This window comes from Notolepis coatsorum (genome assembly GCF_963971535.1).
Source record: "Notolepis coatsorum genome assembly, chromosome: 10".
NCBI classification, from domain to species: Eukaryota; Metazoa; Chordata; class Actinopteri; order Aulopiformes; family Paralepididae; genus Notolepis; species Notolepis coatsorum.
In genome coordinates, this window is record NC_140174.1 from 82,320,959 (window position 1) to 82,347,135 (window position 26,177).

Genomic DNA, 26,177 nt, shown 5'->3' on the forward strand with positions numbered 1-26,177 from the left:
TAAAAGCACTCGCCTGCCAACATAGCGACCTGGGTTTGATCCCCAGCAACTTATACATTTTCTGAAAACATACAGAACATTTACATTGTTTGAATATATATGCACTTATTTGTAATACCTACACATTGTATTGTTAATACAATACAATAACTTATGGGTATAACATAACATATTTTTTTTTTTACTGTGGTTGATTTACATATTATAAATGAAAATGCTCTGATGTTACCATCCTAGTTCAGTAACTATGTCTCAATGATGCCCACTTGATTGATCCAATAAAATAGGAAGCAACTAACTGCACATACATCATTTTATCCTTTATAAAATACTGAGGCACAGACAATTATGTCAACCATGAAAATGAGTTAAAGAGAAGATATTTATTTGACAAGAGATCAGTCCCATTGGCAAGTATTGTAACAGAGTAGAAATATACATTTACAATAATACACCAGTTTGCAACAGCATCATCTCCATTTGCCCCATAAAGAGCATTGCTTTTCATCCCATAAAATAGCAGGTCCATCAGGTATCCTGAACACAAGTCATACTAAATCTATTCCTTTATTATTATTTACACAGAAGCATATTAAATACACCAGTCTTCCATGCCAACAGATGAGTCACCAGGAGTAAATGGAATAGTGCATGTAATGTTGAGAGACATGGTTTCATAATCTGTTGACTTGTACTGCCATTGCTAACAAATTATCAGCAAACTGCAAATATCTCAGAAAAAAACAAACATTTAGAATTTCCTATGAGAGAGCTTGGTCAGTGATCACTGATTGGCTTCTAAATATCCTGAAGCTGAATCACTTGACGTTAAAAATGTTACCATTTATTACACTTAAATGGTAACACAGACTTGAGTTATCTTAGGCGGCGTGTCTGGCAGATATTTTTGCCAGAGACCCGGGATTCTTGTGTATACCAATTGCCTCATTTCATTAATTTCGATTGGAATAAGTGTCCATGTAAACATGCCTTTAACTGAAAGGAGCTTAATCTAAAAGCCAAGTTGAAGTTGGAATTGTTGTCTTTTTCTCAGTACTTAAATGAGAAAAGGAACACTTGATATAAAACCTTTATATATATACTCTTACAGGAAATTACTTCTGGAACTCCAGGTGCTGTATACTTTTAGCATGGCTTACTTTCATCTCATTGTCAACATAACATTATTGGCAACATTGTGAATAACAATAGAATGACCACTGCCACTTTCTGATCGGCCATATGGCTGCTTTTTTGCCATATTAGTGTTCCTGTGAATGTGTGTATCTGTATGTACTTGGATTTAACATCGTAAAATATACAATAATAGTTTTCTGACCACTAGAGGGACAAATTGCCCTCCTCCCTCTCTTCCAAAACTAGACGTGTTGTAAATACATCACGCATAAACACAACACTGCCTTGCAGCACAATCTGGTTGTAAGAGATTTTCTTAAAATAATCTTCAGTATGTCTCTTGGGGCTTTTCCTGGTTGTTGAACAAGGTGACAATGGCCATTAGCGAGCATTAAATACTTAACCTACAAACATAACACTGTTTTGGTCAAATTTTTTAAAGGTCTAATCTACATTACATGTGATTTAATGAAATGCAATTTAAAACCATTTCAGAAGTACACCCTCTAAGGAATTACAACACCTCCCAATGGACCACTCTCCTTGTATTAAATGGAACTAGTATTTCTGGGCACACTCCTATGCAGAGCTATAACTTTGAATTGGATGTATACAGAGTATCACAAATATAAATAAATAAGCTTGTTTATGAGTTATGTAGTTATCAGAATAGTAAACAGACCATATTTTCTGCGTAAGGAAACCATACCTATAATGACTGCGTTCATCGCCGGACACAGTGAATAAACAAGGCTGCACAGATGCCGTTTATTATTATTATTAAACTTTTTCAAACACATTTTTGGTTGTTATTTATATATATAAAAAAATAATATGGGGAGAACAATAATATAATATTATCGATTCAATATACTCAACTTACTCCAGTAATCAGCTCTTAGTTACATCAATATTGTGCTGTCACAAAGGTTTCATGTTTGTAGGTACCGGTACGTTTTTAATGTTTGCTATTGCCCATTTGGTCACTGTTATCTTCTTATCAACCAGGAAATGGTAGGAGAGACTGGTAAGAGAGACTGGTTGCAGTAGTCCCGGTACATTATATTAGTAATTATACTGACTGAAGCATACTGTATTAAAGCTTGGATGGGTGGGTCTTGTGAAAACGGAACCACATGATAGAATCAAAATCCAGAGAAATAGTCCTGCTGGGAGTAACGTTAGCTGAAGGAATGACATAACAAATAATAAAAAGAAGGAGAATGCATTGTTTGTACTGCCCATCCAAGTTAAACACATGTCACACTGTGATTCCGTCTCGACACTACATGATATTTCACATGGATTTTACCCTTCAGATTTTGATTGAGCACTGCTGAGAGAGACACAAGGACTGTTTTCCAAGAGTTCAGGTCATAATGTTAACAGTGTACAGTAAGCTTCATAATGATAGTCGGGCGGGTCATAATGATAGTCGTGCGAGTCTCTTTGGGGGCGGGTCATAATGATAGTCGTGCGAGTCCCTTTGGGGGCGGGTCATAATGATAGTCGTGCAATCCTCTTTGTGGGCGGGTCAGACATTTGAGCACTACAGACTGGTGTAGCCGACAGCTGCTTCATAGCCTTTGGAAATGGGATCCTGTCCATGGGCATATTCAGTATGTGTGGACAAGGTGTCTAGTTAACACAGGGACCTTCAGAAGATGATCTGCTAGTTAACACTGGGACCTTCAGAAGATGGTCTGCTAGTCAACTCTGGGACCTTCAGAAGATGATCCGCTAGTTAACTCTGGGACCTTCAGAAGATGATCCGCTAGTTAACACGGGGACCTCCAGAATATGACCTGCTTGTCCTCCCCACCTGTGATGACGGTACTGCATTGCTCGTTCATCCACATGGCTGTGACGGCACCTGCTCCAAGAGGAGGAAGGCAACACAAACAGCTAGATCAGTCCAGATATCAGTTCATCTCCAGATATCCACATAAACACCATCATGTTTCTAACCTGTTAAGCTGTAGGGTCCCCCAATTAAATCGATCAATACAGACCGTATTCATTAATGTTGTGTTTCTTTTTCAAATGTAGCCAAGAGTAAAGACCATAACCCTATAAAAACAGCAGTCAAAGTGTATATTTTGCATAATTTATATTCTCCTTTGTTTCATCACAATTTACCCAAGCCTAGTAACAGACAATATTTCGGACACTGGGAATACATACCCCCAGGTCCCTAGATGTTCCTAGATACCAAGAACATGCTAATTGACCTTGTAGAAGTCGAGCAACCTTCCATTTACTTGCATGTACCTTTAGGCAAAATGTCTGAAAATAGGGCTACAGCTTAACAGGCTAACCTTTAGTACAGATGCTATAGACTGAAGTTTAAAGCAGTCTTCCACTAATTAATTATGTGAAGGGGAACTAATTATCATTCTTTGGAGTACAGATTTTGTCTATGCTTGCCATGTTGGAGGGCATTCCTCTATTTTCTTTTCAAAACCCATGATAAATCTACTTTAAAAAAAATGGGAAACTCACGGTATACTCTTTACCCCCCAAGAGGTTGTTTATACAGGAAGTAACCCGCTAGCTAACACTAATGCTAGCAATCCTGTTTCCATAGTTTACACAGTAAGTAACATGCTAGCAAAGCTATTGCTAGAAATCCTGTTTCCATAGTTTACACAGGAAGTAACATGCTAGCTAATGCTAATGCTAGAAATCCCGTTTCCATAGTTTACACAGGAAGTAACATGCTAGCTAATGCTAATGCTAGAAATCCCGTTTCCATAGTTTACACAGGAAGTAACCTGCTAGCTAACGCTACCAATCATGTTTCCATCATTTCCCATTTAAAAAAAAAAGTAGATGTATCATGATTTTTGAAGGCTTAAACTGCAGTGGAGGGATATCTTTATCAGTGAGGTTGTGCGATTATAAATTAATATAAACAACATTGTTGAAAAATAACAAACCTATACTTAAAGAGCTGTTATATCTTGGTGGGGGGGGGGGGGGGGGGGGGGGAAGTAATCGGGCCCTTGAGTGAATACAACCACATCTTTCATGCAAGTGTTTTCTTCTACTTGTTGTGTGAAGAGGAGAGGTACCTGTGTGTCCAGGGATCCTGGTCGTCACAGTGTTACTGAGCAGGTCCCACAGACGCAGGTCTCCAGACTGACTCCCACACAGCACTGTGTTTCCATCCCAGCAGAAGCACCTGGACGGGGACGGGGACACACGCACGCACACGCACACACACACACACACACACACACACACACACACACACACACACACACACACACACACACACACACACACACACACACAGTCCTGACTACAGTATATCGTCTCAGTCACATAGACGTGACATACAACTACTACACCAGAGGATCCCTGTCTGCAGATGAGCCCATATTGTGGTCAGAATGATCCCTGTGACCATTAAAGACAAAGAGAATAACTGCTGGTTTATAGTAGACCCCAACCGATAGCTAATATTATCGGTTGATATTTGCTTTTCACCGATATATTGGTATGTTACCGATATCCTGCCGGTTGATGGGCCATTTCTTATAGACTCTAGTGGGCAAATTTTCTAAGCTAGCATGAAGATAGTGGTGCCATATGAAACTAGCGATACCAGTCCTGTCATGCTAGCTCACCAGCAAATTGATTTGTTATAAACTGATTAAAATATTATTGACAGAATCCTCTTGTTGTGCAGATCATGGCTTTCTTTTGATGTAAAATACCCCCATTTCCTTTCTCTAATTTGCATTGGTTGCCAAGTTTGTGGAGTCACTTTCAGCGTGGACCATTTGTATATTCAGACTAGAGCTCTATTTGTTTTGTTCTATTCAGAAGATCACCCTGTCGGACTAGCAATATGGCAGCAAGCTAACTGGTTAAACTTGCTAGCAACCAAGTCAACAATGGTGAAAATAAGTCTACCCCAGACAGGTCAAGTACTATACCTAGGGAACTTAACACAGAAAGAAATTCAGGGAGAAGACAAATATCTGATTAAGATACTATTAGTAGCAGCCAAGAAAGCTTTAACTAAACTGTGGTACAGGGTAGAAGCACAGACGAAGGAACAATGGATAGAGATAATAGAGGGGATACAGGAAATGGAGAGAATCACACATATGCTGAGGCTGCAAGAGGAGAAATTTGAGTCAAAATGGGAAAAGTGGGAGGAATATAGGAAGACAAGAAACGACATGTTTGATGGTAGGGCTGGGCGATAAAACAATAACGATAATAAATATATATATAAATATGAAATGTGGTCAATAATATTTTTCTTTCATTATTAATGCCAGTTATAAAATGTGATTGTTCTACCTCAAATTTGTGGACAGACTTTGTCTTTCTTGCCCACAACTTAAAGTAATGGCTTTGTTTGTCCATTTATTTAGTTTGCTTTCTCATTTTAAATACAGTTTGAACCCGTCTGTAAACAGGCTACAGTATGTGTGCTAATCAGACTTGAGATTTAATTTATTTTTCATTATTAATACCAGAATTGAGATTTTATTAATTTATTTTCATTGTTAATGCCAGTTATAAAAGTTTTATTGTTATACAGTTCGTGTTCATGTTCTACCTCAGATTTGTGGTTTGGCAATTGGCAAGTAGGCCTAGTTTATCATGTTCTGACTAGGGATGGGTACCGAATTCGGTACTTTTGAGGTACCGAACCGAAACACGTCGGTACTACCGAGTATCGATTCAAGTGAGATACCAAAAAAAAAATAAAAAAAAATAATTTAATTTTTTTTTGCTTTTTTCTTTTCATGTCAACGTTCACACGCACAATATATGCTTACCTAGGATTTGACTTGATTCAACAACAAAGCAGTCGGAGCAATGGCAAGCCGAAAACGGTCGAAATTGTAGTTATTTGAAGTTTGGATTATTTTTTTCACGACTGAGGTAGGTAAATACATTTTTTTGAGACTAAAGTACAGAAAAAAGGTACCGTTGGGTACCGGTATCGATTCACAGGTACCGGTACCGTATCGGTTCAAATGTGAAAGGTACCCATCCCTAGTTCTGACAATAAAGAATATTCTGAACCACAATTAATCTTCTGGTTACTCCAGCTTTCATTCAGCAGCAGAAATAGTCATTAAACTTGACAGAAATAATTATGTCATGTATATCGAGATAATTATCAATAGAGTGATATGAAAAATGTTATCGCGATAAAATGTTTGGCCATATCGCCCAGCCCTATTTGATGGCATTACAGATCATCTATGCTGCTTTTGGAAAGCCTGTCATCAGACTGCATATGAGACAGTATCACCCAAGTCAACTACAAAAAACTTTCATTGACTGAGCTGGATTTCTAGCTAATGCCTGGGCGATGACGTGCCATTACTGTGAGGTGCCGATACTATGAACTCACCTCTGCTCCTCCTCAGCTTGCACGGATGAGATCAGCATGCCTGTCTGGACGTCCATTACTTTCAGATAACAGTCGGCTCCCACACTCAAAATGTGTTTACTATCTGAAGGAGCAAAGTCACAGCTTCAACAGTCACGTGGCATGGCGTCCAGAACATTGATTAGTTTACCTTATTAAAATACCTTGTTTTGGCCAGTTGTATTTTTTATATTTTATATCTCATATTAAAGGGGGTAAAGGTGGACTTGGAAATAAAAACACAGTAGAATATGTTGCCATCTATCCTCCATGCGACCAGTCAAAGATGATCAGACCTGAGGAACAGACTTGACAGTGAACACTATTCTTTGACTTGATTAATGTCTGAAGTCAGTAAAGGGTCACCTTCAGTCTCCCTAGCCTGTGTGTAAAAATGTAAAACTGTACATTGGAATATTGACAAAACCATACTTGGTCATTTACTGTACATTGGAGGGGGTTGGGTTAGGACATTTACAGGGGCCAGTTTCGAATTGCAGTCTCCCGTAGGTGTTCTTTGAGAGTGGTTTTCACTTAGCAAAAGCGAAAGGACTCTCCTCTGTCCTGATTCTCCTAGATCTATCTGCAGCCTTCGACACAGTCAACCATCAGATCCTCCTCGCGGCCCTCGCAGGAATGGGAGTGGCTGGATCTGCGCTGACATGGCTGACATCATACCTCAACGACCGCTCCTACCAAGTGTCATGGAGAGGGACTCTGTCGGCCACCCGCCCCCTCCGGACGGGTGTCCCCCAGGGCTCGGTCCTAGGACCCCTTCTCTTCTCCCTCTACACTAAATCACTGGGTAACATTATCACGTCTCATGGCTTCTCATATCATTGTTATGCCGATGATACTCAACTCTTCCTCTCCTTCCCTCCCTCAGATATCCACGTCTGTCTGTCCGACATCTCCGCCTGGATGACGACCAACCACCTCAAACTGAACCTAAGCAAAACAGAATTGCTCCACCTGCCGGCCAAATCCTCCCCCCTGACCGACCTCTCCATCACAGTCGAGAATGCAGCTGTGACCGCGTCCCCGACCGCCAAGAACCTTGGTGTTGTCCTCGACGACCAGTTGAACTTCTCTGCTCACATCGCAGCGACAACCAGAACCTGCTGATTCCTCCTGAGCAACGTCAGAAGGATACGCCCCTTCCTGACAAAAGAAGCCACCCAACTCCTCGTCCAATCAACAGTCATCTCCCGCCTCGACTACTGCAACGCACTGCTAGCTGGCCTCCCGGCCACTGCCACCAAGCCTCTTCAACTCATTCAAAACGCAGCTGCCCGCCTGATCTCAAACCTACCGAAGTCGGCCCATGTCACCCCACTTCTTAGGGACCTGCACTGGCTCCCCATTGCTGCACGTATCCGCTTCAAGGCCCTCGACCTAGCATACCGTGCGGCAAAGGGAACCGCTCCCGCCTACCTCCGGTCAATGGTCTCTAACTACACACCCTCAAGACCCCTACGCTCTGCATCTTCTGGCCGCCTCAGACCTACTCATATCCAAGCTCCCGGAGGGTCATCAAAGAGAAGCCGCCTATTCTCAGTCCTTGCCCCACAATGGTGGAATGAACTACCCATCCCAGTTAGGACAGCCGAATCCCGTCCAATCTTTCGCCGTCGACTAAAGACGCACTTCTTCAACCATTATCTGAAATGATATATATATATAAAAAAAAAAAAATCTAACCCTGACTAACCTTACTGTCATGCACTAATAAACTAACCTACACTGTAACACGCAACACTTTGATGAGCATTGTTGCTCAGCTGATAGAGTTGTACCCTTCTTGCTGTCTTGTCATACAGAACTTGTAAGTCGCTTTGGATAAAAGCGTCAGCTAAATGACTAAATGTAAATGTAAATGTTTTGAAAGTGGGTAGTGATTCATATTCCTTTACAGCTTTGGGTAGGGCGTTCCACATTGATGTGGCATAATTGCGAAACGTGTTTAGTCCCTTGTTTGAGCCGAACCTGGGTTTAACATGATTTGTGGAGCTCCCTCTGGTGTTGTGATCGTGGTATTCACTGACCTTTGGGAAGTATTTTGACATGTACATGGGTACCTTGGTCGTGTAGTGTATCTTGTAGACCAGGCCCATTGCAAGTTGCTGTGTAGTCTATCTATGGGTCTAGTCTGTGTGTAGACTATCTATGGGTCTAGCCTGTGTGTAGTCTATATATGGGTCTAGTCTGTGTGTAGTCTATCTATGGGTCTAGCCTGTGTGTAGTCTATCTATGGGTCTAGTCTGTGTGTAGACTATCTATGGGTCTAGTCTGTGTGTAGACTATCTATGGGTCTAGTCTGTGTGTAGTCTATCTATGGGTCTAGCCTGTGTGTAGTCTATATATGGGTCTAGTCTGTGTGTAGTCTATCTATGGGTCTAGCCTGTGTGTAGTCTATATATGGGTCTAGTCTGTGTGTAGTCTATCTATGGGTCTAGCCTGTGTGTAGTCTATATATGGGTCTAGCCTGTGTGTAGACTATCTATGGGTCTAGTCTGTGTGTAGTCTATCTATGGGTCTAGCCTGTGTGTAGACTATCTATGGGTCTAGTCTGTGTGTAGACTATCTATGGGTCTAGTCTGTGTGTAGACTATCTATGCGTCTAGTCTGTGTGTAGTCTATGGCGCTTTTCCACTGCATAGTACCTACTCGACTCTACCCTACTCTACTCGCTTTAGGTACCTGGTACTTCGTTCGTTTTCCACTGCAGGTACTGTAGTACTCCGTTTGTCGCTTTGGATAAAAGCGTCAGCTAAATGACTAAATGTAAATGTAAATGTTTTGAAAGTGGGTAGTGATTCATATTCCTTTACAGCTTTGGGTAGGGCGTTCCACATTGATGTGGCATAATTGCGAAACGTGTTTAGTCCCTTGTTTGAGCCGAACCTGGGTTTAACATGATTTGTGGAGCTCCCTCTGGTGTTGTGATCGTGGTATTCACTGACCTTTGGGAAGTATTTTGACATGTACATGGGTACCTTGGTCGTGTAGTGTATCTTGTAGACCAGGCCCATTGCAAGTTGCTGTGTAGTCTATCTATGGGTCTAGTCTGTGTGTAGACTATCTATGGGTCTAGCCTGTGTGTAGTCTATATATGGGTCTAGTCTGTGTGTAGACTATCTATGGGTCTAGTCTGTGTGTAGACTATCTATGGGTCTAGTCTGTGTGTAGTCTATCTATGGGTCTAGCCTGTGTGTAGTCTATATATGGGTCTAGTCTGTGTGTAGTCTATCTATGGGTCTAGCCTGTGTGTAGTCTATATATGGGTCTAGCCTGTGTGTAGACTATCTATGGGTCTAGTCTGTGTGTAGTCTATCTATGGGTCTAGCCTGTGTGTAGACTATCTATGGGTCTAGTCTGTGTGTAGACTATCTATGGGTCTAGTCTGTGTGTAGACTATCTATGGGTCTAGTCTGTGTGTAGACTATCTATGCGTCTAGTCTGTGTGTAGACTATCTATGGGTCTAGCCTGTGTGTAGTCTATCTATGGGTCTAGCCTGTGTGTAGTCTATATATGGGTCTAGTCTGTGTGTAGTCTATCTATGGGTCTAGCCTGTGTGTAGTCTATATATGGGTCTAGTCTGTGTGTAGACTATCTATGGGTCTAGTCTGTGTGTAGTCTATCTATGGGTCTAGCCTGTGTGTAGACTATCTATGGGTCTAGTCTGTGTGTAGACTATCTATGGGTCTAGTCTGTGTGTAGACTATCTATGCGTCTAGTCTGTGTGTAGTCTATGGCGCTTTTCCACTGCATAGTACCTACTCGACTCTACTCGCTTTAGGTACCTGGTACTTCGTTCGTTTTCCACTGCAGGTACTGTAGTACTCCGTTTGTCTTCGTGTGGGGAGGCGGGGCCACTGACGTACAGCATGAGAGCTCCGTTTGATTGATTGATTGATTGAAAACTTTATTAACAGATTGCAGAATGGGTACAATAAAGTACAGCTCAATACACACAATTGTTAAGGGGATGCAGACCAGAGAAAGACTTTCGTCTTGTTTACATCAGGGTCCCCCATTTTCAATTCATCAGGACATATATGACATACTTGACATACAGATAGTCAGTACTGCTACATCTATACATTTATGACATACCAGATTTGCAAATACAGTACTGTTTGTGATACAGAAGGAGTCAAGAAAAGGGAGTATATACATTTGACGTAGAAACTGTACATTGGAGGAGGTTGGGTGGGGGGGGTTGGGTACATTGGGATATTGACAACCATACTGGGTAATTTACATTGGAGGTGGTTGGGGGGGGGGGGGGGGGGGGGGGGGGGGGGGAACACTGTATAAACAAGCAAAACTGTACAATTGAGGGGGGGGGGGACACACTGTACAAACAAGCAAAATTGTACATTGGACTATTGACAAAACCATACTAGGTAAATGACTGTACATTGGAGGGATAGCATAGCTATGTCCGTGAAGGCTTGGAGCAATCCAGAGTTTAACACAGTTTTCAATCAATCAATCAATCAATCAATCAATAACAACATTAACCAGACTCTCGTTGTGTCTATTCTGCTAAAGCTAACGTTACCTCTCATTGTGTCTATTCTACAAGCTTTAACGTTACCTCTCGTGTCTATCTGCTGACGTTAACGTTAGCATTAGCATTAGGCTAACAACAAGCTTTAACGTTACCTCTCGTGTCTATCTGCTAACGTTAGCATTAGGTAATAACCGGTTTAAAATGGATGGTGATTACCTCACGTTGTGTATATTCTACTAGCATTAACGTTACTAGTACAAACAACCAATAGCGAGTTATATTGATCATGCTATGTTCGCTAGCCATGCTAAAACACAAGCACATAATAGCACCTAAGCTAACAACAAGCTTAACACATTCCCTACCACGCTTATATCCATCAATGTTTGATCACTGCCACCAGTCTAAGCCTATGGAGATGTTTACCTTCTTTGCAGGGCTATAACTTTTTTTAATTGTATTGCTAAATTGACATTACTATGGCCCATTCAACATCGATTATCTATCGTTCAGGATGTAGGAACGTTTTACTTTTTCATTCATAGGTTCATACGAAAATACAGTCTAGAATATAAATATGTTTTTATCGTTTTCTGCAGTAATTCCTAGAACGTGAGATATAGGCATAAACGCATATATAGATTATCAAATGCCGTTTGTTGGCGATACACGCTATATTAAAAATTTCAACTGTACATGATCCTAAACGTTATGACTGATCATGCGCGGGTGAACGGGGGGGGGGGTCGTTTATAATTCCGTGATTGTCGGTAAATGCTTTATGTAGTATGGGTGATATATTGATCGGAGCAGTTTGCATGGATAATAATAAACAACGCGCTGAAAATGACGTCAGTTTGGCAGGTGAGACTAGAGCAAAAAGATCCCACTTATTTGACGGCGATCGAGTCGATCCATTTCCGGTTTGTATAATAATAATAACAGCCCAAATCATGTCGATTATTGAGTTATGGCAGCGATCCATATACACGGTGTGTGTCTTGAGTCCCGCGACAATATGCGAGTGCCGGACGCATTTCCAAGACACACTGAGATCGACTCGTCCATTTCCGGTTTGGCAACTCGCCGATCATCCACCAGGGGGCAGTATTGAAGCGTTGCAGAGTTGTGCATGCTCCCACTGCATCAGACGAGGCTCCGTGAGGGAATTATGAATAACATGGCGAAAAAATTAAATATGATCTCAATAACGTCGTACGCCGTGGATTGGCAGAATTCGCATTAACTTGAAACACGTCGTAAGCCGTTTCCGGCGTGGGATGTGTTAACAAATCAGCGATCTTTTTGTGAGAGTAAACTCTCCGCTCGGTGGTAAATTGGGTTGATGTCGGTTTTGTTTCATCAATAAATGAGGCAGAATACACAGTGAATCCATCCTTTTTTTGTTTATTGCACTTGTTCCTGCTGCAAACAAATCCTGAATGAAATGAATCTTAAGCGAGGCATTAACCCATTCTCTGCCACGCTTATATCCATCGCTGTTTGATCTCTGCCAGTACTGTAAGTCTATGGAGATGTTCACCTTCTTTGCAGGGCTATAACTTTTTAAATTGTATTGCTAAATTGACATTACTATGGCCCATTCAACATCGATTACCCATCGTTCAGGATGTAGGAACGTTTTACTTTTTCATTCACACATTCATACGAAAATACCGTCTAGAGTATAAATATGTTTTTATCGTTTTCTGCAGTATTTCCCAGAACGTGAGATATAGGCACAAATGCATATATTAGATCATCAAATGCAGTTTGATACCGATCGACGCTATATTAAAAATTTCAACTGTACATGGTCCTAAGGGTTATGACTGATCATGTGCGGGTGAACGGAGGGGGGGGGGGGGGGTCGTTTATAATTCCGTGATAGTCGTTAGATGCTTCATGTAGTATGGGTGATATATTGATCAGAGCAGTTTGTATAAAAAATTATAAACAAAAACGCTGAAACTCACGTCAGTCTCCTCGTACCGTTGGGCAATGAGAGTGGAGCAAACAGATCTCAGTTATGTGGTGGGGATCTAGGCGATCCATTTCCGGTTTGTATATTACTAATACACGCCCAAATCATGTAGATTATTGAGTTATGGCAAAGATCCATATCCACGGTGTGTGTATCGAGTCCCGCGACGATAAACGAGTGGCCGGACGGAATTAGGGGACGGACCGAGCTGCAACGGGAATTTCCGGTTTGGCAACTCGCCGATCAGCCACCAGGTGGCAGTATTGAAGCGTTGCAGAGTTGTGCTGAGTCCCGCAGCATCTGACAAGACTCCGTGAGTGAAATATGAATACCATGGCGAAAATATGAAATTATGATCAGATTCACGTCGTATGCCGTTATTGGCAGAATTCGCATGAACTTGAAACCCGTTGTACGACGTTTTTGGCGGGGAAAGGGTTAAAGATGGCGGCTTTCTGCTTTTGTGCAGACGCTCCAATGTGTGACGCGTCTCTCTTCTGACCAATCAGTGGTCTGCAGTGTTTCACGTGACTTTTCTGGTACCACTTCTACCCGCTTGGAACCTCGACAGAGCAGAGACTAAAAAAGTACCCAAAAAGTACCCAAAAAGTACCTGGTACCAGGTACTTTGGTAATGGAAAACCGAAAATGCCGAGTAGAGTCGAGTAGGTACTGTACCATGCAGTGGAAAAGCGCGAGTCAAGTGAAGCTGGAATACAAATCAATATCGCTGAAGAGTACCATTTGGTGTCCTGTACATAAATAATTAATTTGAAAATAAATGTACCTATTAAAAACACAAAGATGTGTATATATGTATGTACACACATACACCCTCACTCACATATGTACACATACAATTTAAAAAATAATAAAAGTTTATATTTATTTATTTATATTTATTTCGATAGATTGAGAATGGAATGCAATTCTTGTTGAATAAATGTCATTTTTTTGTCATGCTTTGTGTGTTCTGCTTGATGTGTCCACCCCGTCATGTGCTGGTCCACCCTGTCGTCTTGATATTTTAAAATAATAATTAAATTATACTGTGAAATATCTCTACATATATAATGTAGTGTGTTCAATAGTGGGGACCAATAATATGCAAATAAAAGTCATCCAAATATCAGTTTTCCCAAAACTTAAAAAGATATGTGTGTGTGAATTCTATCTTTTTCTTTAAAAACATGATTTACATAAAATATTTTATTTATTTATCATTCTAAAGCAAATAAACAACCTTATTTTGGAAAGGGACACCATTCCTTTCAGAAAATGTAATTTACATGTTAATATTGTGATGAAAAGATATTTAAGTGTCCATGACAGTATTGACATTGATCTCAGCTCAGCTAATATATTTTTCTACAACTTGAGTGTCTATTATTTATGATAAGACATACAGTTAGTGGGAAATTACAACCCAAGTATTGAGGGTTGATTATGGTACTCTTAATAATAATAATAATAATAATCATTTCTTAGATTTATATAGCGCCTTTCAGGAAACCCAAGGCGCTTAAGAGAAGAGGGGGACAAACTAAGGGGAAGGAAATCAGAGGGACAATTGGGTAAAGGAGGGAAGTCAGGCAGAGTCATTAATCAATTTGGTGTTAATAAACCCATACATTCATATAGATTGTAGCAATTCTCATTTACACAACAGCAAAATATAGTTACAGCTTACATTACAGCAGTGTCTAATCAATATGAGTGATAGCTAGGGTTGGGTACCGTTCACATTTGAACCAGTACCGGTACCTGTGAATCGATACAAGTACCCAACGGTACCTTTTTTTGGTACTTTAGTCTCAAAAAACGTTATCTACCTACCTCAGTTGTAAAAAAATAAAAAATTCAAACTTCAAATAATTTATTATCATTATTATTTATTTAGAACAATTTGTTAATATATATATAATATATAATATTGCAGCGAGCGTTGTCTGCATCTAGCTTTGTAAAGTGTAACAACACTTGCGACCATTTTCGGCTTGCCATTGCCCAGACTGCTTTGATGTTTAATCAAGTCAAATCCTAGGTAAGCGTGTATTGTGCATGTGAACGTTGACGTGAACGTGTGGCACACTTCATAGGTTTTGTTTCGCGCTAAAGGAAACGCTGATGTCATCGGACTTTAAAACCTTTTTTTACAGTACCGAAATGTGGCACCGGCGGATCTCACATGAATCGGTAGTCTGTAGTACCGACGTGATTCGCTCTGTACCCTTAAAAGTACCTGATTCGGTACCCATCCCTAGTGATAGCGGAAACGTATAGGGGCAACAAGAATTGTTATTTAGCACAACACAAGTGTTACTGTTGATTACAATTTTTAAGATGAACAGTTTTATTTCAATTAATTCTCCCATTTTTCTATTTTTCTCCCATCCCAATTTTCGTATCATCCAATTCAACCCTCCCCTGTCTTTGAACGCTGTTTCATGCCTCCCACAAGCCGGCTGCAATGTGGACTAAGTCATACATAGCACGAGTCCCCTCCGATACTCGAGGTAACAGCAGTCGCATCTTTCCACCTGCGCGGCTCGATCTTTCAACGTCAGGGGTCTGGGCTTTTCTGTTCTCCCAAACTGGTAAGCAAATGACTGTTTTTACGTTATTTTCATTTTTACGTTACTATTATTATTATTATTCTTTTTTTTTTTTAAACATTGATCTTAACTGATCACTATGACTTTATTGCTTTTATCGTTATATATGCCTATAATTGTGTACAGCACTTTGAGCTACATGACATGTATGAAAGGTGCTTTATAAATACTTACTTACTTACTTACTTACTTTGGAGGGGCCCCGCCCCCGTCGCTTCCTGATTCTACTGCGCAGGCGCACCAACCAACCTGTAGGAGTCGCTGTCCACAACGCCCGATCCCCACACATCAGTTTCCCTCCCCCTAATACTGCCAATGTGTATTAGTGTGGACGACCACCTAAACTGAAAGCAATGTGGAACGCTGGGCTCGAACAGGGAGGCGAACCTGTTCGAGCCTAGTCTCCAGTATTCGTGGTGAGCGCCTTGCCCACTGCACCACGTAGCCGCCCTTATTTCAATTAAATTGAACAAATTACTTCCTCTAAAGTTCCTGAGAAATGGCTGGACAGAGACATTGTGACACTGATTCAAAACAAAGGATAGGTTTATACATTTTTGCTTAGACAAGGTTGGAATAATACCCATTGGCCGACTCTCTGTTGGAATTCTCTTCTCCTTCCGCGATATTATGTTTAGTGTTTATTAATATTAACTTTAGTGACACCCTGGATGATTGAAGGAATTCAAACAACGCAGCATTTTTTAAATCCAAGTGCTAATGCATTTTTCCAGAACTTTCTGCCGGGCTGCTAAAGAAAGAAAGGCCCGGGGAGTCATTTCAGTGACTATTTTGCTAGTTGCTTTTTTTGGAGGGAAATATTGTTCATGCAATGCAAACTGTCTTCTTCATTACATACCAGAACTAAAAGCCATGTGGTGGATGGTTCCAGAGTGGCAGTGGACTTGATGCAGTAAACCAGAGGTACCCGTGTCCCAGATGGTGCCCGTCCCATCCTTACACCCCGACACCAGCAGAGTTCCCGCTGGGTTCAGAGCAATGGTATTCACCTGAACACACACAACCAAATCAATTACCTTCAGATTATTCTATATACAATGGTATCATGCTTCATACAAATAACTAGGACATTATTCACAAAGCAAGTGTACTTTGCCCTCTTTTTGCTATGGGAGGTGTAACAACGGTGACATGTCCTTTTGCCAGTGGTAGAATAAGGACCAAAATCCTTTCAAAATAAAAATACCCCAATAGAAAAGTAGTCCAGAATTCAAAATGATATATAAATAGTAAATATTAATTTATTCGATGTCCTTTAGTATATACTTTAAACAAGTATAGTTTAAACAAATATAACTAATACAAATACATTTCAATACCACCTCTATAGATAGGTAAAGGGGTTGGTGGTGCAGTAATGGCTGGCTGAATGCTCTCTTTAAGTTGGCTGGCTCAAAGTTAAATGGTACATTATTTCTTATTAATTAACTGTTACCTGTTACGATAATAGTAATTATTTCTAATTATTTCTTTATTTCAGATCCCCATTAGTCACTGCCTCAGCAGCGACTATTCTTCCTGGGGTCTGGATCCAAACATATAAAATTAAACAAGAATAATCAATAAACAACATAAAAACAAAACAAATATCAATAAAACACCAATAAAATATACAAACAATTATAGAACATTAAACCAATTAAAATCAGACATACAACCAAATATGTATGCCAAATTTTCTAATATAGAACAAAAACAAATATCAATAAAACAACAAATATCAATAAAACAACAAAGACAACAAAGACAACAATAACAAATATCAATAAAACAACAAATATCAATAAAACAACAAAGACATCTCAGAGCAAACTAAAATGTGCTCAAAAACAGCACAACATTCCATACACTCATACTCTAATACTCATAACCACTAGACAAACACATTCCAAAACAACACATAACCCAACACAAGAACCCATTCATTAGACACAGATTAGACCTAACCAAAATCAACCTCTTTCTGCATTACAGCCACTCGTAGTCTCCTCTTGAATCCCACCTTACTGGTAATTGAAACCAAATATTGTGGAAGTCTATTCCAGTAATGATAGAGTATGGGAAAAGACTTAGTCAGTAAGTTTAGATATCTGAAAAATGGATGTAATCACAAGATGCTCAACAAGACACACTGGTATTAGCACTCACCCCTGCCTCATGCTCCAACTCAGCCAGCAGCTCAAATTGGGACCTCTTGTTACTTGATATGTCAGCAGATACACACTGCCAAACCTTTGACAAAAAAACACACAATGTATTGATTGTTGCTTATGAATGGGACTATGGTTCCTATGAATACATTAACATGTCTAAGTCTCGTCTTTTACTAAGAATAATTCAAATCTTAGTCTAACTTAATCTTAGTCATTCACAAACCTGTTACCTTTGAAAAATGAATATGCTTTTAAGAAGGTTCTGTGTATAGTCGTTTATTCTTCCCCCATTTTTGCATATTATCTTGTGCTACAAAACTATTAAAAAATGCACGTACTTATAAAACACATACTTATTGCTGTTTGAGATCTACACTATTTTATTTAAGTGAAAACTATTTAAATGTATGTGAACGTAGACAATTCAAACCACAGAATAATCTAATTTACACAATGTTTTTCACCCTTTTCTGTCAACTGGGCTAAATTGCCTGAAGGACTTAAATATTGTTTATATTTAGTTTCTATAGTTTCTTATATTTATTGAGACTTTCACCGTTACTTTACTACATAAGAGAAAAAACATTTAAATTATTAAGAAAAAAGATATATCTCTGTCTGTTTTGTTACTTTGTACTTTTGATACCCAAGTACATTTTAACACCAGATAAATATATTTGATCCTTAACTTGACTTTAATGTGAGCTACATTAATAATTGTTGTAACTGCAGGCGTGTCATAGTGTAATTCAAGTTAAGCTTCAGTGTGAGGTCATAGTAGAACCGGTTAGAACAGGCTAGAACGTTCTGGAAGGTTGTGATGTCATAGCAGTGGGGCGGCTTTGGCTCAGGGGTAGAGCGGGTCGTCCAATGATCCAAGGGTTGGTGGTTCGAATCCCGCTCAAGCCCATGTCCATCCCATTGCCGTTGTGTCCTTGGGCAAGACACTTAACCTACTTGCCTCGTATGAATGTGTATGTATGTGAATGAATGTTGGTGGTGATTATTCGCCACGCTTCCGTGAGTCTGCCTCAGGGCAGCTCTGGCTGCAATTGTAGCTCACCACCACCGGCATGACTGTGTATGAACGAATAATGGACTCTGTGAAGCGCTCTGGGTGTCATGAAGAGTGCTATATAAATCCAAGCCATTATTATTATTATTATTATTATTATTATTATTATTATTATTATTATTATTATTATTATTATTATTATGTCATAGCAGAACCTTCCAGACCTCCGCTCCACAATGTATAAATAGAGAGAAGTTACAAGGGTCGATCGCTCACTTCTCCCCAACCATCAGCAGAGTCACACCGAGACCAGAGTCTCTAATTTCCTCTCGTATTGCATGCAATCAACAAGGTACGTTTGGGGCCGTAATGCGATTGTAGTTAAGTTCAGTGGGTTAACAACCAACCACCAACAACCAACCTTGCAAAGACCGATAATATGTATGTATGTTGTTATGGTTTGATCAGTGATTTATTGTATTTCCTGTATGTTTTCACAGTTTTACGGTTCAGAATAAAGATGTTCTCTTCGAACGGAAATAAAGCCAATCAGTAAAGATCAAAAACGGGTTGAGTCATCATTGTAGCAGAGGCCGTTACAATTGTACTCAAGTGTTTTTCCAAGTATGGCTTAGTTTCAAGTACTTTATATTTCTGTTTAGGATGATAAGGTTCCATCAAGAATAATTTTTTGATAATGCCCAATTGATTTAAAGGGGAACTATCTTATAAATGGCCTTTTCCAGTGGTTAGCATTGTTTTCTAGCAATGTGGGGTTGTACCAACACTGACTAGATATGAAATTCTCATTCAGTCCCACTCCTCCACTTCAGTTGATACAAGATCCTCCCCCAGTGAACTAAGCCATTCAGAATGGCCTTGCTTGTCTATGTAGAGAAGCTGATTTGCATATCTTGATTTGCATACCCCCTCTGTGGTTGCAGCCAATCAACCATTATTTAGTGCAGACCGCAAGGAAGTGCAGTGAGTTAGCCTAACGTAAAAATTATGAGCAAAACTTGCAAAACCGGGCAGGACATGTGTTGTTCCTGGCTGCCAAGCTGCTAATACGTCTTTGCACACTTTTCCTGATGATGCCGTGCTTCGTCAGCAATGGGCCAAGTTTGTTTTTGGAGACCCTCCAACTGATGTCCCAACTTCTCATACTCGGGTGTGTACCGCACATTTTTCGTTGAGAATCAGGCACTTTATAATGCTGGGGTGGTTTCCAGGCTGATTCTAAAGAAAGGAGCTGTACCAAGTCTTCTTGGACCCGACAAAAACTATCTAATCAGTAAGTACATATGTCGTAATTCGTCAGCTAACTAACTAATTGTTGCTAGCTTAGCTAACGTTATCTTAGCTCTGTTTATTGCGCCAAGAAAATCTAACGTTAGTACAAGCACTGTGTGTGTGTGTGTGTGTGTGTGTGTGTGTTAGACGGAGTGAGAGAGCTGTTTGGGGGGGGGGGGTTATATTTTATGTTGATGTAAAAATGTTGAAAATCGACTTCTTCTTCAGACTCGTAGTCGGGGTCACTCTCCGGATCGAAAATGTATGGTTGAGCCATATTGTTTGTGTATTAGGTTCACGTTGACGTTAGTTTGGCCATAGAGTAGTACTATGGGCGGAGCTATTTGGTGGGTGATGGTCACTCAAAAGCGCATTGCGAGTATGGGCGGACCCCAGCCAAAAACAGCTTGGAATCTAGAAGTGCAGAAACTGCTGCTGTAGGTACTTGATTAGAAATACAAAACAATGAATAAAAAAAAAAAAAAAACGTACAGATGTGTTCCATAGACTCACAGGAATTGTGTAAAATTGCCCAAATAGTGAAAGAAATAGAAAGATAGTTCCCCTTTAACAATTTGAGAGATAAACACTTTTTTTAATGTGCATTTCCTTTATATCGAAATTAATTGTCACAGACAAGGATGTTAATTAGTTGATACTTGACAGAATGATGAATCAAGATGGATAAGAAACTAGATTTTCAACACATTGAACAAGACGAAAGTCTTTCTCTGGTCTGCATCCCCTTAACAATTGTGTGTATTGAGCCGTACTGTATTGTACCCACTCAGCAATCAGTTAATAAAGTTTTCAATCAATCAATCAATCAATTGACATCAAGTGTGTGAGAGAAATTTTTCCTGCATTTGATACCTTGACAGTGGAATCCCAGGATGCAGTGTACAGACGGTCGCCATGCCAACACATCTTACTAACGGCGTCATCGTGTCCCATCAGTGTGTCCTGTCGCCGGCCGTAGGGGATGGAGTAGAAATATCTAGAGGACGGATGAGGAACACACTTTAATGACTGTAAATTATCTTCTTACAAAGGATTAAAGGGCATATTGTAGGGATTACAATGGTCCTAGAAGTTAGAGTCAGGTCCACACATATTTGGACATTGACACAATTTTTACAATTTTGGATCTGTACACCACCACAATGGACTCGACATTAAACAATTAATATGTTCTTTAAGTGCAGACTTTCACGGTATTTACATCCAAATCAGGTGAACGTGTAGGAATTTCAACAGTTTATACTCCCCTTTTTAAGGGACCAAACGTAATTGGACAACCTAAATATCCATAAATAAAATGGTCGCTTTTCATATTTGGTTGCAAATCCTTTGCAGTGGATGACAGGCTGAAGTCTGGAACCTATAGACATCACCAGACACTGGGTTTCGTCCCTGGTGATGCTCTGCCAGGCCTCTACTGCAACCGTCTTCAGTTCCTGCTGGTTATTGGGGCATTTTCCCTTCAGTTTTGTCTTCAGCAAGTGAAATACTCAATTGGATTCAGGTCAGGTGATTGATTTGGCCATTGCATAATATTCCACTTATTTTCCTTAAAAAACGTGTTGGTTGCTTTCGCAGTATGCTTCGGGTCATTGTCCATCTGCACAAGATTACATGATGAACCTCTATTCAAATCAAGATTACACGATGAACCTCTATTCAAATCAAGATTACATGATGAACCTCTATTGAAATCAAGATTATATGATGAACCTCTATTCAAATCAAGGTTACATGATGATGCTCTATTCAAATCAAGGTTACATTATGAACCTCTATTCAAATCAAGATTACATGATGCACCTCTATTCAAATCAAGATTATATGATGAACCTCTATTCAAATCAAGGTTACATGATGAAGCTCTATTCAAATCAAGATTACATGATGAACCTATTCAAATCAAGATTACATGATGAACCTCTATTCAAATCAAGATTATATGATAACCTCTATTCAAATCAAGGTTACATGATGAACCTCTATTCAAATCAAGATTACGTGATGAACCTCTATTCAAATCAAGATTATATGATAACCTCTATTCAAATCAAGGTTACATGATGAACCTCTATTCAAATCAAGATTACGTGATGAACCTCTATTCAAATCAAGATTATATGATAACCTCTATTCAAATCAAGATTACATGATGAAGCTCTAGTGAAAGGCCTCAGGCGGTCAGGGTCCCCCCAGGGCTGTGTCCTGAGCCCCCTGCTGTATTCACTCTATACACATGATTGTGTGGCCAGGTTCAGCTCCAACTCCATAGTGAAGTTTGCGGACGACACAGTGGTGGTGGGGCTGATCTCTGACAACGACGAGAAGGCCTACCGGGAGGAGGTTGATGTACTGGCACACTGGTGTCAAGACAACAGCCTGCTCCTGAACATTGGTAAAACCAAGGAGCTGATCGTGGATTTTAGGAGAACACAGCTGGACACACACACCCCACTGTGGATAAACGGGGCTACCGTGGACAGGGTGAGCAGTTTTAAGTACCTGGGGGTCCACATCTCAGAGGACCTGACATGGACAACACACATAGACTCAGTCGTAAAAAAGGCGAAGCAGCGCCTCTACCACCTGAGACAGTTAAGGAAGTTCAGAGTATGGGGGAAGATACTCCAGTCTTTCTACTCCGGAGCTGTAGAGAGCATCTTGACTGGAAACATCACTGCCTGGTATGGAAACAGCAAGGCACAGGACAAGAAGGCCCTACAGAGAGTGGTGCGCTCAGCTGAGCGTACTACGGGTATTGCACTACCACCCCTGCAGGACTTATATAACAAGAGGTGCAAATCCAGAGCCTGCAGAATAATGAAAGACCCTCACCACCCCAACAACAGCCTGTTCAAGCTGCTGCGGTCAGGCAAACACCTGTGAACACCAGCAACTAGGACAGAGAGACTTCGGCTCAGCTTGTTCCCCCAGGCCATCAGAGTCTTGAACACTGAACTCTCCACACACAAGCACACATGAGCACACACACAACACACATACTGTATACGCTCACACACTAACAGTCATTTTAGCACGAACACACACACACACATGCTGCACACGCTCACACCAAACGGTCACTTTACAAAATGAAAAGGTCACTTTACTTTATAATTTTTTTTTTTTTATTTAAAATAAATAAAGAACGGGAGTGGTTCTTATATAGCAATAGATGGATATAGCAAGATAGCATAAGGATAGTATAACTGTATATTGTATAGTAGTGTATATAAGACCCAGTGCCTCATCTGTAGCTTAACACTGTATTGCACTATCGCAGGACCTTAGCATGTCTTTTACCATGCATTTTAAACTTATGTACATTATACCTGTTATGTCTTATTCTTATTACTTGTATTATTGCACAATCGCCGCGGGCATGACCACCCGCATTTCACTGTATGCCGTGACAAATAAAACTCTTGACTTGACTATTCAAATCAAGGTTACATGATGAACCTCTATTCAAATCAAGATTATATGATGAACCTCTCTATTCAAATCAAGATACATGAATAAAAATGTACTTGCACAAACTTAAAACAACTCCAAGTAAAAAGCCACTCATTTGAGATGGGCATATCAAATCATAATCAAATTGAATGTGCATACTTACACGTTATTGTCCCATGAAGAACACACCACTGTTTTGTCATCTGGAAGGATCAAACATGATGATAATGCCTGGTGAATAAATACAAGTGTGTTAGTGTGTGTGTGTGTGTGTGTGTGTGTGTGTGTGTGTGCGTGCGTGTGTGTGTGTAACACATATCAGAGCTTTTGGCTGTAGTCTGATGGTGACAGCAGTCTTGTTTATAAACATTTATATAGTGCTTTACAAATTTGTTCCTCACATTCACCCATTCACTCACACATTCACACACCGATGGCAGATGCAACCATGCAAGGTGCCAACCTGCTCATCGGGAGCAGTTAGGGGTTATAAGTGTCTTGCTCAAGGACACTTCGACACGCTGCCCGGGAGGAGCGGGAATCGAATCCAATTACCAGACGACAGCTCTACCTCCTGAGCCACTGTTGCCCCTGGAGGAACACTATTTACTTTTATGTGTGCAAGTACACAACAATGACAATAAAGAACCTTGAGAGAGAGAGAAAGAGAGAAATAATAAATGTATAAACAATAAAAAAGCAAGAGAGAAGAGAAAGAGTGAGAGAGAAAGCAAGAGAGAAAGCGAGAGGGAAAGAGAGAGTAAGAGAGAAAGAGTGAGAAAGAGAGAGAGAAAGAAAGAGAGTACGAGAGATAAATAGAGAGAGAGAGGGAATGAGTGTTACCTACCATGTTGGAGAAGGACATGCTTCTTTGGAGCAGGTTGGACTCTTTAGAAAACATCTTGAGTGTTGAATCTGTAGAAGAGAACAATGACTACAGTCACTTAGAATAACATCTGTTGAATCTGTAGAAGACAACAATGACTACAGTCACTCCCCAAAAGGTCTAACGTTTAAAACTCAATATTGATTTCAATGGACAATGGTGGAAATTAAACTCCTCCAGATCGATGCAGAACGAGACTCCTCCAGACCGCCTGTCATCGATGCAGAACAGCTGTGGCAGACTCATTCAGACGGTCATCGATGCAGAACAGCTGTGGCAAATGCATCCAGACGTCTGTCATCGATGCATTTTGACAGATTATCGGTGGCAGTGTGGGAAGTGAGTTTTCTGCTTAAAGCCCATTTACTATTTGGGTTGATTTCTTCCTTCCGGGTAGTTGAAAGAGTTGACTTAAATGACTACCTTGTGACGTAGAGAATATGGAGGATCCATCCTGAGTCACAGCGATGCCTGTCACAGCCCTGTGTTCGTCAAAGCAAAGTGGACATTAGAACATGTTGCGCTGTTTTCATTAAGTTAATGTAGGTCTTTGAGGTCCCATAAACATTCTAGCATGCTTCTTAGGGCACCTCTTACTTACTCTTTATGGATCTTGTGGCTCGATGTTAGTGTTAGACTGCCCATGCTCCCCCAGGCCATCCTCCTGCTGTCTTCAGTCAGGTCTTCAAAGGACGAGTCCTCACAAGTGGAGGCTACAAATACAAAAGTGGAACAGATATGTAATATATGTAGGCTAGGGAGGTGTAGTGGTTACGTCATTTCTGTTTCCAGCGCAGTCCACCCCTCTTGAAATCGCAATATTTCCAATGGACACATTTCTAAATTGTCTCGTTTAAAACAAATAAAGCATGAACATTGGCATGGTGTACCTTTCTGTGTGTATTCATCCACAATCTATAGCTCAACATGAAAAAAAATTGCAATTAATAGTAAAGGTAGCAAAATAACAACGTTTATGTTTTAGTTCACTGAGGAACTACACTTCTCTCTGGCGCTGCTGACGGCGACAGCACTGAACGACAGGCGTTCTACTGGTAAGTGTAGTTATTTTTTAACAACAAATTAAACAACCTTATAACCAACTTTATTTCAACAAAAAATGCTTAAACAATAATGTTAGTGATAGAAGGGAACTCATTTTGTGCAAAAATGGAAAGCTTGCCAATGTTCATGAGGTAGAATTATTACAATAGCCGATAATACATTTTCCCAATGATAAATCCCTATACGGGTGGACTGTGCGGGTAACTAAAGTGACATCAATGACTACACCTCCCAATGGTGTTGTACAGAACTTTTGTGAGCCAGTGCACTAGCACTTCATTAGGTGCTCAGATGGGTGTGCCATTGTTGAGGGTGTGAATGAAAAATTCAGCTTTGCAGCTTGCTGCAAACACACACATGACCTAACTAACCAACCAACCAACAGGTTGCAGTGATTATAGAGGACACACTTTCCATACACCGAATAGCTCAAAATATGCAAAAAGAAAATAGTTAATTTGCGCCGTGCAGGACTAGTGATAAACTAGTGATGAGCCACACAGGATGCACTAGTGATGAGCCACACAGGATGCACTAGTGATGAGCCACACAGGATACACTAGTGATGAGCCACACAGCAGGATGCACTAGTGATGAGCCACGCAGC

General features: G+C 40.3%; 1 protein-coding gene across 2 annotated transcripts in view; it reads right to left on the bottom strand.

The window, feature by feature from the left end:
• Positions 1-368: 368 nt before the first annotated feature.
• The window catches only part of nsmaf (neutral sphingomyelinase (N-SMase) activation associated factor), a 92,548-nt gene continuing 66,739 nt past the window's right edge, over positions 369-26,177 (bottom strand). The window contains exons 22-31 of one of the 2 annotated variants that reach the window (XM_084322791.1): positions 25,107-25,218; positions 24,929-24,987; positions 24,467-24,534; positions 23,783-23,850; positions 21,016-21,139; positions 17,830-17,913; positions 16,520-16,670; positions 6,524-6,626; positions 4,212-4,321; positions 369-3,010 (exon numbers count right to left, since the gene is read on the bottom strand). In XM_084322791.1, the coding sequence (XP_084178917.1) occupies positions 2,916-3,010; positions 4,212-4,321; positions 6,524-6,626; positions 16,520-16,670; positions 17,830-17,913; positions 21,016-21,139; positions 23,783-23,850; positions 24,467-24,534; positions 24,929-24,987; positions 25,107-25,218 (974 nt within the window). In that variant the 3' untranslated portion in view covers positions 369-2,915. The remainder of the gene's footprint in view (positions 3,011-4,211; positions 4,322-6,523; positions 6,627-16,519; positions 16,671-17,829; positions 17,914-21,015; positions 21,140-23,782; positions 23,851-24,466; positions 24,535-24,928; positions 24,988-25,106; positions 25,219-26,177) is intronic. The other variant, XM_084322792.1, reaches the window with a different exon arrangement.